The sequence below is a fragment of the Adelges cooleyi genome, unplaced genomic scaffold, assembly GCF_023614345.1.
Source record: "Adelges cooleyi isolate 19-005CV unplaced genomic scaffold, UGA_ACOO_1.1 ACOO_flye_CR_arks_rails_tigmint_CR_PRNA_108, whole genome shotgun sequence".
Taxonomy (NCBI): Eukaryota; Metazoa; Arthropoda; class Insecta; order Hemiptera; family Adelgidae; genus Adelges; species Adelges cooleyi.
The window spans coordinates 17,899,972-17,915,997 of NW_026095761.1; the positions used below are offsets into that span (position 1 = coordinate 17,899,972).

Below are 16,026 nucleotides of genomic sequence, written 5' to 3' on the forward strand. Positions count from 1 at the left end.
AGTGGTTTCGTATTTATCGAAGGCATAAAATGTTGAATATTTATTTAAATAGATCTTGTTGCTTTTGAAAACATTAACAGAGTACACCGTTGGTCCCATGGTATTTTAAAAAATGTTATCTTAACGTTTTGGTTTAAAAAATTGTGTTTCTACTTTATGAAACTATTGATTTAAAATACAATTTATTTTTAGTTTGTAATTTTTAAAAAAAAGAACTTACAGATAATTTTCATTTTTTTTTTTTAGAAGAAGAAGAAATACTCTATTTTTTTATAAGAATCGGAATAATTATTTATTGGCAAAATCTGAGTAGAAGAAGTTCAATTGGAATACAATCTGTTGTGGAACACAAATATTAAAGTTGTACCCCATCTATGTCATTTGTTAGGTGACAAATTATTAAATATTATAACAATATTTTTATGTTGTCATAAAAAGATAAAAAAAATTGTACTTGTATTTAAATTGTATATTTTTAGAAACATCATAAAATATTTACAATAAAGATAAACGCCCAGCTAATGTTCTTAAGAAAATCTTACAAAATACAATATAATAAACGAAGTAATCAAATAAGTATTTAATGTAAAATAGATGCATATTAAGTGCTTAATGTTTATCGTGCCGTGTGAACACATGGAATTAACAAGACTAGTAGTTTAATTTAATTGCAATATATTTTGAAACTACAACAAAATTGATCGAATCGTGTGTTAACATATTATAATATTATATGGAGGGAAATAGTACGATCAGTTTGATGGTGTTTTGAATGAACTCTTACACTGAACTATAACAATAAATAACAATTTTACATACTATCATAGCTATTGTTTCTGTTCTCATGGAAATAATACGTTCAAACAAACTTATGGAATGAATAGGCAACACAATAAGGTATTTAATAGTTTAGTAATTAATAATAAAAAATAATACACTAAATATAAAACAAATATAATAAAAAATAAATATTTATATTTATAAATATATGCTATTAAATTTGATAATCCAAAACAATGATATCACTAGATAGGTTTCTTTTATGTTTAATAACCATAATGGTTTAATACCATATTTACTCAAAATCATCATCGTCTTCATCGGAAAGCTCTGCATCAAGATTCACGCCCTGAAAATATATTAAAAAAATATTTAATTATTATATTCAATTTTATTATTAAGTAAATGTGTGAAGGGGTGGTTTTTTTTTTTACAAGGTCTATTAAGGGTCATCACAGTTTCTTAATGCATTCGAGTTTTTTTTTTAATAAACAAAAAATAATATTTTTATTAATCAATTAGTAATTTATCACAAATTTATTCTACTGTTTACAACAAATTACTTGTTGAAAATAATTATTTAATGACAAATAATGAATACTAGTTTGTTTTTATTTATTATTTGTTTCAAAGATTTTCACTGTTCGAACAACGCTCACTGTCTGACATTAAAAACAACAATGTGAATTCGATTACTTACCGTCGACTCGATATCGTCTAAATTCATGTTTTCCAATTCTGCTTCGAGTTCTTTATCGACGTCTTCAAAATCATCATCTACTTTGGAGGGGATTAGCGGCGTGGGCAAGATCAGGTCTTCGTGTTTTTTTTCAACGGCTAAAAATAATTATATATTTATGTTTGAGTTTCAGACATAGTTTATATTTTTTTTATATTTAATTCAAAATAAATACATACGAGGTGCACTGAAAACTTCGGCTTTTATTTCACTTGTATGGTCGTCTATGTTAAACAACGATTGTTCCGTGCCGGAAGTTTTCATTTCCTCCAGACAGTTTCTTTCGTGATTTAACTGAGAGCAAAAACAGCGACAATCAATATGTAATTACCAAGTCTATAATATTACCATGCTGTCAGGTTACACTTACCGGAGTAGTAGCGTACGCTTTTGCCGGTAACTGTTTTCTCCTTTCGGCTTGTAAATACGCTTCAGTTTTTAGTGATTCTTCGTAATTAGGAAACAAGTTTTCATACTCGTCGGGATTGGCTAAAGACTCGCTGGCTTTGACGTTGGTTTTGCTGAGCGATTCTTTCCACAAACCGACCACGTGAGACATTTTGCTGGGCATATACGATCGAGCAAAGAATGCCGCTTCGGGAAGTCGATTGGTGTCGATTAATAGCTGTAGGCATTTATCTAGGTCACCCAAAAGTAGGTACGATAAGAACGATATATTGTTTTTGCCGTTTGCACTTGTGCTCTCGGCCAATTTTGTCACCATTTCGCTGTTGCCTGCAAAATAGAATAGATTTTTACTTATAAGATTGAAAACTTCGGCACTATTCCAGAACTTACCAGAAGAAGTGGCCAACAAAAGTAGGCCGCCGTAGTCTTGGGCTTGATGTAAACATTCTTGTGCTAACTCCAAGTCGGATTGCGCCGTAGCCAATTCAGATAGTTGTCTCCATTTTTGAGGACTCGAAGCTTCTTTCGCTAATGCATAAGCTTTGGCCAAGTCTTGTAGTTGAATAGCTAGTTCAAATTTGTGTTCAACATCAGTTGATACGACTAACGCTTGCTTTTTGTAACCCTGAAAATTAAAAATAAATAACAACAGTGTTTATTAAGGCTTGATAAAAAAAGTTATTTTTTTTAAAATTTATATTTCTCGTTTACTTGTTTTTCTAAGAAATGGGCCACTCTTGTCTTGTATTGAGACGGCACCGATGGTAGAATACGATCGGCTATTTCAAAGTCTTTTCGCATGACCGCCGTTTGGTATTCCAGCACGGACACTAGTAGGCTATAAGAAACGATGTTGAGTTCTTTGTCGCCTAAATAAAGACGATTTTCTTTGGCTACGTATCCCAAGAGATACATTGTACGATCGAGATGAGATACAGTGACAATTTCGCCGCCCACGTAATAATTGATTCGGTTCACTCCGTTTGTGTAAATGAAACAATCTCCGACCCACAAACCAGTCTTAACGACTTCTTGTACTTCTCCCAATACCTGCAATAATAAATTAAGTCAATAGATAACATTTTGTCTGCACAATGCCGTGCGGTCAATATAGACAATTACTTCAAAAGCGTCTTCCAGACCATCAGGACTAGCACTCTCGAAATTGGACGCCCTGGCGGTACTAAGTACGTTCACATCAAAACGGAGAATGAAATATGCTTCATCAGTGGCCAGGCAAACTAGTTCACCAGACTCCGACCAGAAAACGTGTTTCGGCTGTGTTTCAATTCGCCTCACTAAGTTGCCGTTTTCCCAATCGTACAATGCCAGGCCAGTAACAGATTTCACGCCAAGCAAATAACCACCAAATATGCCGTCAGCTCCGCCTTCGGGCTTAAATGATTTCCTTTCTTTAAAGTTTTTAAACACTTTGATTGTCGACGAATTTTCTCTAATCGCATATTCAGAATCCGAAGACCATACAAAGTCTTGAGCTGACCCAAAAGCTTTGTTACGCAAGGCCATGGACGTGTATATGATGTACTCTCCGTCGCCGCACACCACCAAAAATCGACCATTCGGATTATGAGATATAGACTGCGGGTAGATCTCGCAACTTCCCATGTCTTTCACTTGAATGGGCAAACGTTCGCCGTCCTTGATTTCCGTTCCTTCTGTTTGCATCATTGCCTTGAGGTTGGCTTGTTGGATTTCACTGTGTCGGGCCCAAACAATTTTACCGCCATGAACATCCATCGACATGGCAGGTTCTTCTCGACCTACTTTCACCATTATACTGCCCTCGTCGTACCCTAACGCCACATTATTTGAACCGCGTAAGCAGCAAATTGTCCAAACACGTTCTAAACCGTAATTCAAAGACGACTCTAATCGGTACGTGCCCGAGTGCCAAATACGAACAGTGCCATCTTCAGAACCAGTCAACACAATAGGAAGTTCCGGGTGAAAGCATACTATTAAAAAAAAAAAATGTTCAAGTCAATGAAACTATTTAAAGTCTATATAGTTTTAAAGTTATTAAACAGTACCGGCAGATATATTTTGAGCGTGTCCTTCTAATGTTTGTACGCATGTTTTGTTTTGGTAATCCCATATTTTGACTAGCCTGTCGTCGGCACCAGATATTAAGTAAGGTTTGTCTCCGGCATGATAATAGTCTACACAGTTAACTCCTTTTTCGTGCCCGTCCAACGTGAAATTTGGAGTCGACGAGCCGAGTTGCCATACTTTAATTGTACGATCCAATGACGCACTAGCAAAAGTGTTATTGTCTTTCGGATTAATCATGATCTGCATAACGTAATGTGTGTGTCCCTCAAACACTTGCTGACAAGCCCACTGTTTTTCCCAGTTCCATAGTTTGATCAACATGTCGTCTAGAAACGATTACTTAAGTATTCATTGATTTCAAATATCAAAAATCTTAGTGAAACACTTACCACTGCTAGTAAGTATGAACGGTTGCGACGGATGTACCGCGATGCTTCTCAAATAATCCGAATGAGCATCGAGTTGATGAACACGTTCTAAAGTATTGTAGTTGATGACACGCAATTGCATGTCATCTGAACCGGTAACAATCCAATTTTTGCGAGCAACAAAACGAGCTGCTCTAACAGGCAATTCACAAACCTATCATGAGTAAAAAACAATTACATAATTTTCAATAACAATAAACTGGAAATTATATTCATGTTAGTATTAATATACAAATTTTCTTTACCAGACATTATTTTGATTTTTAATTAAATTGTTATGTTAAGATGATTTTGAATTTGATGCTTCCACTTTTGCAAGACGGGGAATAGTTTTTGTGGGAAAGTTTTTTCCTTTTTGATAATTTGCTTAAGGATATTTACATTTTAATTGAAAAATAATTATCAAGCATTTTAATTTATTTTTAATTCTTTTATAAAAATACCAAGTATTTAAATTTCTAGAAGCTATAACTTTTGGACCTGTGGAGTTTGTGGATTATTGATTTGCCAAAACAATAATTTAACATTGAAAATTAATAAAAAGTCCGATAAAGTAAAATTTATTCTAAAATCAAATACACTATGTATACTACGGCCAATCTCTCGAGTTACCAAGAAAACAGTTTTACCTCGTAGGATTTTATCAAAGTAGCGGTTTCGTGGTTCCATATGTGCACGTTGCCGTTGTACAGAGACGCCAACATCCACGGTTCTTTCGGATGGAGGTCGACACATTTGACACGGTCTGACCGAGCTGTCAGGTTGCGTTTAATGTCTAAACGTAACGGCTGGAAAAAAATAAAACAAACATTAGTTACTGTGTAAGAGACATCGGTAACGATTTCGATGTTTGGTCGTTTTTTCTGTGGCTTACCATTTTTTTTTTTTTTCACGCCTTCAATACGGTCGACAGGAAATTTCTGAACACACGACAGATCACTACGAGACTGCACACATTCAGATTTGGCAAACGGTAATTGTATATAAATTAAAAAAACCACCCAACGTGAGTTCACTTAAAATGTTTATTATATTATTGTGTTGTCGTCGGCAGAAGCTCGTTATCAGGGCGATGTGTGCGATTATCAGCGGCCGCAGACGTGTACGGCAGGCATACCAACCGCGCCGATATGGAAGCCTAGCCCCAATATCTGTAACGCGGTCAGCCTGTTGTACTGGGCTATGCGGCGTCGAAACGCGGCTCGTTCTTGGCCGGCAACAGGTTTGCCTCCTCTTCTCCCTCCTCCTGCCCGTTGCGCACCGCCACCGTTTTCCGTTCCCCACAAAACGAAGTGCATAAGGCATGCCGCATGTTATACTTGTAAATACCGTATGCGAGGTTGGCTAGGTGGCACGATGTTGTTTTATACTTTACACTGTTGTTCGTCGTTTGCGTTGCGACGAGGTCGGTATTGGCGCACCGCGGCTGTCTCCGAAGGCCAACGCCAGCCAGACGTTATCGGCCAACTGGTTTGTTGTGGTTTGACTACGTGCCGCGTCGCCAATGGTGTTCAACTACGGTGCTCTCGTCTGTTGACGAAATAGTGGCCGTCAGACGTCGACGGGTCGATGTCCACCTGTCGTAGCCGGCGGACCACTACGACGGTTGTTGCAAAGCACAGACGGCCATGCACGGTCAGTTCGCTGGTGTCCGGTCCATGGAAGACGCCAACCGGAAGAAGACCAGCGACACGTTACCCAAACCAGGAAAGGTCAACGCAGGTAATAATATTATTATGTTTGCACACGACCGTTTTGGGTCAACCGACCTGGTTTTTTCATTGTCATTGTTGCGCTCTGGTCATAAAACGAGGTTGCGCTCTCTTTTCAGTGTCCTAAATTTTGACAAAGAAAGTGGTTTTCGGGGTCAGCCTCTACTTTCACTCCAGCATAGCTCTAGGAACAGTTACGGTAAATATTTAGTAGCCCAACTGTTCTGGACTTGCGAAACTAATAGGTTTCCTTTTCATTGTTCAACGTTTACCTATGCTGTGATCATTTCCTTCAATACGAATCATACAATTACTTACATCTTTTATGATCGGGATATTTTTTTTTCTCTAGTTAAAAGCCAAATTTATAATCCTATTTAAATATATAATATAGTACAGAAATAAAAAACAAATCCATAAGAGAGCACCGACTTATCTGTGTGTAACATATGTTTTAGAAGAACTTGGTAATTTTATCGTAAAAGTACATAGTTTTTAAATTAAAGATCAAAGCTTTATACGCATTTAGACATAAGTGATTTTTGATAAAATCATTTTAGGAAAAGTTGTAAAGCCTTAAAAATAATCAGCTCCTAATAACTCAATAAAAAATCTCGCATGTTAAAATTTAGATAAAGTTTCAAACTTCAATATTGTATAGGTATATTTTTACCGTTGATTTTATAAAACCAGTGGTTTCATACTAAAGCTTGATCACTTGACGGTTCCTCAAAAAAAATTTTCTATGGACATATATTTTAATAAAAATAGCAAACCAACTGAGTTGTAAAAGTTGTATATATATTTATACCTTAAAATTGCGTGACATCAGACACACTTTGGATAGTGGTAAAATTTTAATTTTTGGTGGTAATTTCTTTAGGGGTACATTTTAACAGTTCAAAATGACACCTTATCGATAGTATTAACGATACAAAATGTATGGTTGGAACGGTTTGTGTTTGCGTTATCACAGTTATTTTGACTAACCATTGTGTCGGATGTCACTCAATTTTACAGTATAAGGGGAATGTTCCCACCTATTGCCTATTTTATGAGTCTAATATTTTTTTTATTGATTCAAAGTCATTGGCAATGATTCTATAAGGTTAAAATATGTCATATTATTTTTTTAGAATTTTAATAAAAAATGTAATAAATTTTTATGTGAAAAAACATTAAAAATTGTCACTGAATTTAACGGTAGTAAAAGTATAGGGAAGAGTAGAGTTAAACCAAGTTAACGGACTAAGTCGTGTTTTCTTATAGAAACCATAGTGACCTATAATTTAAACTTCCAAAAAAAGGTAATGTTTATTTTGTTGTTGTTTGTAACTGTCACAGTGATAATAGAATGAATTGAAGATTTAAAGGAAATAGGAAATATATTCTATTAAATTAAAAATTAAATCAAGTTTTATCGATTTCCTTTTATCATTTAAATTATGTCTATTCAAATTTAAATCATCTATAATTGAAAAAAAACATTAAACATATAATTGTATTGTAAAATGTATACATTATTTAATATTAACTGGATTCATCGGTAGTGTTTTCTTTTGAATTGTCTGCTTTCATTTTTCCATATTCTTCTAAATAACGTACCATTGTTAGTTGTGTCTGTCCAATCCTGTTTAGACACCTTAGGTTGATTTGGTCCAATGTGCTAACTAATTGAGCTCTTGCATTATCAATAGTACCCAAACTAGCATAGTCTTCAAGTTGTGATTTACTTAATAATTTGCCATCGACTATACCGGCTAATAGTATTAAGTGTGGCATTTTTTTAATGACTTTTAATAATTTTGGTACTTGTGGTGTACTACTAAATAATATTGAACTGTGAGATTGGAACAATTGCAATACTGCTTCATAGTTTGTACCGACCAATGCTTTGTTTAATGTGCTTTTACCGTAAGTAGTCAAATCCATTCCGGCCATTTTAAAAGTCTTGTACGCTTTAAATTCCAAGTCGTATTTCACTGGATTCCTGTGGAAAATTGCGACCATAGCGCTCTGTTTGAATAGGTCCTGTGCTTCTTTAGCCAAAATATTTTCGTATGGATTGTCTTCGACTATAGTTTTACTTTTATAAAACGGATTAGGGCACCTTTCAGTCCAAGGCAGTTTGTTTCTGTCTGGCCAATCATACTTTGGTAGTGTTAGAGCTTCAATAGTTGCCCTGTAATGATGAGGTGCTCGGGGTTTTTGTACGTTAACCCTCCGGTAACGTACACTGATTACAGTTGGCGAAAATGTTTTACTACAAATAGCTTTGGTCGAACAGTTCAACATGTCGCCTTCGTGTAAGTCTTAATAATGATAATAACCTATATACGCGTTAGTGTATTACAAGTGTTAAAAATAATAATTAGATGTTTTAATTTTAATTAATTCATATCGACTCCGTTTATGCAATTCGTTTTAAGACACTTTTTATACTAAACGTTAAATATTTAATAAAGATTGAAGAGAAATTCAAATCACGCAAAATCGAAGTGATAAAATGTTCAACTCGTCGTTGTCACTCGTCTTCGAAGTGCAATCTTCAATGTTGGATAACCTCAATTATAAAACGTTCTCGAAATCAGTGTTACCATCTACGGTAATAATAATGACTCGAACATGGTATAGTAGTTGCAGGCCCCAGTCACTAATAAAAATTAACATGGTAAAAATACGGTAAAAGCGGCCATCTTCTCGTTTACGAATTTGTAGTATAATCCCCTTAATAATTAATGTTATAGTCTAGGATGACCTATGGCCCGTTAAAAACTGGCTTGTCCCTTTTTTGTGCAGTGTGTCCCATTGTCCCTACTAATTTTCGAAGGGACGCTTTATATCATTAAAAAAAAAGACCGTTTAAATAAAGTAGCCACTCCATGTTATACTGATCTATTATCCATATTTTATTATTATTAGTTGTGTATAGATATAATTTATTGTGAATATAACTAAAAGGCAAAATGGCCGTTTGTTTTTATTGGAAGTGACTCTTCTGCTTTAATCTATTCTGTGGTAGTTATGTGTCACAATTTACCATTAAACTCGGGAGTTGAAATTAATTCAAACGCTTTTACTTAAGTTTCTCATATTAATTAGTTCGGTAATTTTCAAGAAATTCACATTAGGTAGTAATTTTTTATTTGTTACGAAATAGTTTTTGTACAATGTAAGTGTCAATTTTTAATCAGTGTTTAAATTTCTAAAAAAAAATAAGCGGCATAATATGTATTGTTTACATAATAATGGGGTTACGTTATAAACTAAAATGATACATAAATATAATAGGTTCTTATTAGGTACGTTTACCTATTTTTTTATTTAACCATATTATATAAGGTTAAATATTGCCTTGTGCTCTAAACCTTATATGAAGAGTGAAAGTGTCAAACGTTCCAAGTGCCAAAGTTTAAAAATTGTACTTTATAATTTGATTTGTATTTTATTCATTACCGGAAACAATTTTGTAAATTTTTCAAGTAAAGAATAGTTATTTATAAAAAAAACAATCATATTTAAAACTCAAAAATATGTTAAAGTGTTTCCGGTAATGAATAAAATACAAATCAATGGACGTTCAAACTTATATCACCGATTAATAATAATAATTTTAAAAGAACACATTAAACATATTTATTAATAAGTATTGTACCATTTATCGACGAACCTTTAATATCACATCGTTATATGAGCTTTCATATCTATTATTAGTTAATAGTTAGCGTGGACTTTCTAGAGATGTTACGGTAATCGTTTAATCAATGTATTTCGTATTACTAGACTATTGTATAGGATGTTCTAATAAAAAATACTATGTTTTTGCAAACAATTTCTATGTGAACAATAATTTTTACACTCTAATATGGTAATTAAATGTTTATAATATAATTAATGTGATAATAAAGACAAATCGAAATGTCTCGGTCATTATTGTTTGATGCTATGCGTAGTACACCGGTAGACTATTTTTAGAATTCGATATGGGTTATTCGAGCCCATTCGTTATTTTCTTTTCTATAATATTATAGACTCTCTAGTAAATAGTATTGAGAAAAGTCTTAACTTTTGGACGCTTTGAACTGAGTTAGAAAAACCAGCTATTTATTCTTCGTTAAATTGTTTTACACATATTTTCTAACTTAAATTTGTATGTTAAGTTAGGAGTGGTTAAAACAGCTTAGGCTCTACCATATAATATTTCTATTGAACTTTTGCAGTTATTAGTTTGTGTATAACTTTATAAGCTTAACCATGTTGTTGTTTGTGCTGTCTACGTATTTTGTAATGTGCGTGCTAAATGTTTATTATGTTGTAATGAGTGTAATATGTATTAAAATGACAAAGAAGTCAATTAAAAAAAAATCAAAACCCAACAATGTTTGATATCAATTAAAAAACCTGAGCTGGGTAGGACTGTTTTCTTAAAGAAAACCTAAGTTAATGCTAATTGTCAGTTTGGTAATTGGTATTGTGTGAACCATTATTTTGTTTCTCTATTTTTTAAATTCAAAGATTGTGTTAGTAGTAAAAAAAAAAAAAACCATCCTCTTTTATTGTACATGTTTATAAGTTTTTCAAAAGCGGTTGTAGAGAACAGAGAACTTTCCTTTCAGAAATCGAAGGTCACGTGTCAAATGGTAATCACGACCAAAATTTCTCTTTTCATCATTAATATGTTTTTCTGATCTGATCATGTGAAATTTATATTGAGCTAAACGTTTTATGTATTCAGACAATTTTTCAGGAAAATATATATATCATATTATTAAACAAACAAACGTTAATCTGTCGTTTTATAATAATTATAATTGACTGTGTGTGTGACCAACGTGTTTTCGTTGTGATTCGATAGCAAAAAAAAAACCACATTTGCTGTGCTTTTGTAATTTAATAATGTAGTAATGTGAATAATGAGCAATGACTAATGGTAATAGATTTCACATGCAGCCGGCGTGGTGTAATTACGGACACGAACGCTGTTTTTTTTCCTATTCATTTTACTTGACTTAATAATAATAAATAATACATAATAATACAATACTGTGGTTATTCAAAATGATTCATTCGACGCGCTATTCGAGCGTTTTTCTTTCGGCCTGTGTGTTGATTCGTTTTGAATAAAACCCCGTGTTACAATTATTACACCGGCCTTTTTTATAAGAGAGTATATTTATTATCATAAGAGAGTAATATTACAACGCTGATCGACTTCCAAGAATATTATTATTTTTATTATTATTATTATATTTTCTTATTCAATACCCGTGAAGCAGATACCTATCTATTTTTTATGTTTGGATTTCAACGGCAATGCACATCATCGTATGTATCAGATTCGTCAGCCCGACTGTTCACTTGTTCCTATTGTTGTGAGTGTCTCAAAATATTACGGTTGCTATTGTTTCATTGGCCCTAATGAGGAGAAGAGACCGTCGAAACATCTTTGAAAATCGCGCAAAGCAACAAAATCGACGATTAGTTCTGATCATGGTCGATTCTGGGTCAGAAAATCCATGTATAAAGCTAAAGCCGGAAAAAATTCTACACCTTTAAAAACATTACAAGTATTTTACAATAAGTAATATTAATATTATAATTTGCATTAATTGGTACAAACAACATGTTCTAAACGAAAGATCTCATAAGCACACAAACAATTTAAATAACATTTGACCAATAAAAAAATATCTCGTTACTTACAAATTAAAATTCAAAGGTTTGGTAATTTTCTATTAATATTTACTTCACCAATAATTTTATTTTATTCTATACATTTTGTGGGGGTAATTCTGATTTTTGCAGTTACAAAAATTACAAATTAACGACCACTCGTATGAGACCAGCTAAATTCTAAAACATTGTTTGCGCACAATATGCGAGGCGAAAAGGGACCTCTTGTCGTAAAAATGAAATTTTGAAGTATAGCTACTTCAAATTCTGAACATTTCTATACCAAAATCGTTCTCCTATCATGAAAATTGGCTGAGTTATATTTCTTTAAATTTATTTTCGAAAAATGTTTTTTTTTGTGAAACAACCCTTTAAAGTTGTGAAATGTTGCCAACTTTTTATTTTACATACTTAGAAATTAAACAACCAAAAATAATATTTAAAAACAATTAAACTTTAATTAGCATTTATAGCATTGATTATTAAGATTTTTTATTCGAGTAGTTTTAATCATTAGTATAACATACATCTTATTAATTTTGAATAGCAATTACATTTTACTGTTTAGTAGCATACATTTTATAAATCTATGGTCCTACATTTTCATAAATTTGATTGATTTTGAAAAATCATGCCTATTTTCATAAGATTTCCTTCGTTAAGAAAACGCAATATACGTAGGAAATTCTGGAAACTTTGTTTAATTAAAATATACATTTTCATAACGTCTGTACCATATTATAATGTAGTATAACTGTTTTTGTTGTTTTATGTGACTGAAAAAACAATAAGTTAATACGTTTATGATCTCGACAAAATTATTGAATAATTATTATTATAAATATATATATTGTGTGTTTTTATCATTCATTTTGGAACATGGTAAAGTTTATTCACACACAGTGTGCGCACAGTAGTTCGTCGTGCGTGGTTTAAACAAAATTTCATCAAATAAAAAATCAACGAATCGTAAAAAAATGGGGTCATTTTTCCTCCGTTGTTGGTCAGCCCCCCCCCCCCATCCTCAATAATAAAAACAAAAAAATTAACTTTGTTGTATAGTAACACTATTTTGTCCTGACAAAGCAGCTCTCCGAACGCCGTCTCGGTCCGTCGGTCGGCGGCGGGCGGCGCCTGTTAGCCAGCCGTGGCCGTGCGTCTTTGTCGTGTCCACCGGTTGTGCGTGTTGGTGGGGATCAGCCGGGACATACGGCAAGAGACGCCTCACGATATAACAACAATAATCATCATAATGATGCTAGCAGCTATAGTCGTCACTGGCCGTCGGCGAATAGTGTAGTGTGTTCGTGCCGCTTACGTTTTTTCAGACCGGCTCCTGCCTCCTAGTATTTACTTGTCCGCGGTCCGTGCGGCGGCGTCTCGTCAGACTGCGGCCAGTTTCGCCGCATCTTAGTTTTATTTCTCTAAAATCGCGTCGGCGAGTTTTTTGTGTCCCGACGTTTTCGAACCCGTGGAATTCGGGTCGGGCAATGGCGTCCTATAGAAACCACCTGCCGCATGACGGCTGCATACAGGTAGTATCGCGGCGGCGGCGGCGGCTGTTGTACCCCGACGTGCAAGGGGTTCGTTGTTAAACGATGAGGCGGAAGAGGTACTATATATATTAATAATATTATACTTTTTTCAAGCATACTACGTTGATATAATATTATTTTCGTTTACTTAATCTGACTGATGAGTGTATACTGTATATAAAATTTGTCCGGGTGGTGGTGGTGGTGGTGCGGTGGAACGCGTCGGCGTCCGCGGCGAATCAACCGGTTGGTAAACCTGTTGCCCAAACGCACTTAATACGCGTTGACGCACGCACGCACGCACAACGTTGTTAACCGTCCAGGCGTGAATCCATTGTGACTATAGGGTCACAATGAACCTCACGATGACGGTTATTATGTAGGTTTGGTTTTTTCCATACCCTTGCCTTGGTGCGTGTCGTTATTATTATTATTTTTTCTCACACAGTCTATTCACTTGGCCCGAGCCAGACACACAATGGTTCGACAACGCTACAGGTACTATTCCACCTTCGCGGTGTGACGTGTGTGCTTGTTGGTATTATTTTAATATTATATTATTTTGGTTTTTTTTTCCCCACCTATTAACAAAACCAGAGCTGTTCGGTATTATTATTATTATTGTTCATGATTGGGTCATTAGGATGATTATTATATTATGGTTAGTCGATTTTACTATTATGATTTTTTTAATATTTATTTTCATTAGCTCTTTGATGTTATTTCAGTGTGCAAAGAATGGCTAGTTCACGAGGATGGCGCATTGGCTTACCACCTGCAAAAACTGGAAGGTCGGTGTTTTATTTTTTACTAATTCATTACTTGTAATTAAAAAATGCAACAATTATCATTGTGTATTAAAACTGCATTAATAAGATGATATATTTCAATTTTGTGTACTGTTTTGTTAACTTTAGTCGACGAACACTACAGTGGCAATCGTTCGCGAAATGCCATTGTCCGTCAAGATTTGCCGACTGCTCGAGAGGAACAGGAACGTGAAATACGTGAAGCTGAGCAGCGTTATTGTGCCTTCATCAAAGAACAGTAAGTACAATCTCCCATTATGTGATTTTGTAATGATTGTTATACATTACTTGTTTTCAGAGAAAAAAGAGATCTCAAACTTGCCATGGAATTAGCAGGACACATAGCCAAAAAGAAAAATGCTGAAGAACTCAGTCTTAAGATTGCTGCTCCGACCGAGCATGTGCGACAAGGTATTTTAAAAAAGCCTAGTCTCCCAGCACCAGATATAAGGTAAAAGTCGTGGTTAGAATTGGTAACAATGAAAATTGTATTATACTTACAACATACCCCTACCCTATTTTACAGGTTAGAAGAAGAACCTAAAGAATACACAGAGTTTGATATTGATGACATCTTACAAGATCTTGATTATGAAGAAGAACAAAACCGTCGTATTCAAGAGGCAAAAGACGCTGTGAGCAAAGACTCATTTTTATTAACGATTAAATTGTTTTATCTTTTAGGTTAACCTAGAAATACACACAGAAACTGAATGTGTTTGACGGGTGTAATCTTTAGTGCACGTTAATATTGAAATTCGTGACTAGAGTTACACTCGTCAAATCCATCAGACCGTACGACCGTAAAATAGTAATAAAATTATTCATGGCTCTTGTATTTTCATACAATTCAATATCAACTAATGATTTTAAGGAGTTGGCGAGACGGCTACAAGACCAAGAACGTCCTCTATCCATTGAAGACAGAGATAGATTGATTGCTATTGAAACACAAGATTGTGAATTGGCTAAGCTCTTACAAGATAAGGTATTTTCCTCCTTAAACATATACTTTAAATTGTCAATTCACACTGTGTATGTGTTGAATAGGAAAAATCAAGATTAAAAAGAGCTCGTGAAAAAGCAAAGCAGAAAGCTCTGTTGAAGAAACAGCAACAGCAACAATTAGAAGAACTACCAGAAAATACAGCGCCAGTCGTCTCTCAAGAACCTCTGTCAAATATTGCAATTGCCATCGATCCTACCTACAACCAGAGGAGAGCGGAAAAACAATATGACGCGCCTTGTTGTTAGTACCAACATTTCAAAATTATTTTTTGTTTATTAATTATTTCAACTATTATTTTAGCTTCTTCGAGTGTTTTGCCATCACCATTAGTTGACGTTCCTCCTTATATGCCCATTCAAGGGCAGCGGCGTAATCAAGGTGAAAAGAAAAAAAAGTCTAAGGCTGCCGATGGTGTTTCATCTTTTTTTAAAGTATTTAAATAAAACTTCGAAAAATAGTGTATGTTTTTTTATTATTGTTATTGTGATATTTCATTATTGATATTATATTATAGTTGATTAAATAATACTGTGTTTTAAAGACTAATCAAAGCCTGTTATCTGGTATTCCACCAAATTATAGAATTGTGTTCTTGTATTGTAGTCCAATTTTTATTCCAAGAAGTGAAGCATAAAGAAATATTTATGTATTAATTTTAATACAAACCGCCTAATATATACCTGTATTATTTATTTAATTAATATTAAACGTAAAATATTGATAATTACTCTTGTAAACTGAATTTTAAACATAATGTACTATATTATTGTTGTACAGTGTTCATTTTCATATTAAACATATTGACTTAAAAAAAGAAATGTTTTGTATGTTAGATTTAATTCAATAATGATGTTTTATAT

At 33.9% G+C, this 16,026-nt stretch overlaps 3 protein-coding genes across 3 annotated transcripts; 1 reads left to right on the top strand and 2 right to left on the bottom strand.

The window, feature by feature from the left end:
• Positions 1-933: 933 nt before the first annotated feature.
• On the bottom strand, positions 934-5,492 carry LOC126847269 (coatomer subunit beta'). Its single transcript, XM_050587431.1, has 11 exons — positions 5,303-5,492; positions 5,058-5,216; positions 4,390-4,582; positions 3,979-4,326; positions 3,050-3,903; positions 2,639-2,977; positions 2,318-2,552; positions 1,890-2,254; positions 1,699-1,813; positions 1,481-1,617; positions 934-1,129 (listed from the first exon to the last, which is right to left on the bottom strand). Exons 1-11 carry the CDS (start codon positions 5,303-5,305, stop codon positions 1,076-1,078), a joined length of 2,802 nt encoding a protein of 933 aa, XP_050443388.1. The 5' UTR covers positions 5,306-5,492; the 3' UTR covers positions 934-1,075.
• Positions 5,493-5,789: 297 nt separating this feature from the next.
• Positions 5,790-15,694, top strand: LOC126847301 (coiled-coil domain-containing protein 50). Its single transcript, XM_050587433.1, has 8 exons — positions 5,790-6,150; positions 14,077-14,139; positions 14,266-14,395; positions 14,456-14,608; positions 14,684-14,792; positions 15,032-15,145; positions 15,208-15,406; positions 15,467-15,694. The coding sequence occupies exons 1-8, from the start codon at positions 6,057-6,059 to the stop codon at positions 15,607-15,609; spliced, it is 1,005 nt and encodes a 334-aa protein (XP_050443390.1). The 5' UTR covers positions 5,790-6,056; the 3' UTR covers positions 15,610-15,694.
• Positions 7,568-8,682, bottom strand: LOC126847313 (39S ribosomal protein L10, mitochondrial). Its single transcript, XM_050587441.1, has one exon. It carries the CDS (start codon positions 8,433-8,435, stop codon positions 7,671-7,673), a length of 765 nt encoding a protein of 254 aa, XP_050443398.1. The 5' UTR covers positions 8,436-8,682; the 3' UTR covers positions 7,568-7,670.
• Positions 15,695-16,026: the final 332 nt, after the last annotated feature.

Excerpts from the sequence above, each read along its gene's own strand:
- LOC126847269 (XM_050587431.1), bottom strand. Across the intron at positions 4,583-5,057 it reads CTTTGATAAAATCCTACGAG|GTTTGTGAATTGCCTGTTAG; the intron begins GTAAAACTGTTT and ends TACTCATGATAG. Across the intron at positions 3,904-3,978 it reads CGCTCAAAATATATCTGCCG|TATGCTTTCACCCGGAACTT; the intron begins GTACTGTTTAAT and ends TTTTTTTAATAG.
- LOC126847313 (XM_050587441.1), bottom strand. The coding sequence starts at position 8,435 with ATGTTGAACTGTTCGACCAAAGCTATTTGTAGTAAAACATTTTCGCCA.
- LOC126847301 (XM_050587433.1), top strand. The coding sequence starts at position 6,057 with ATGCACGGTCAGTTCGCTGGTGTCCGGTCCATGGAAGACGCCAACCGG. Across the intron at positions 6,151-14,076 it reads ACCAGGAAAGGTCAACGCAG|TGTGCAAAGAATGGCTAGTT; the intron begins GTAATAATATTA and ends ATGTTATTTCAG. Across the intron at positions 15,146-15,207 it reads CTAAGCTCTTACAAGATAAG|GAAAAATCAAGATTAAAAAG; the intron begins GTATTTTCCTCC and ends TGTGTTGAATAG.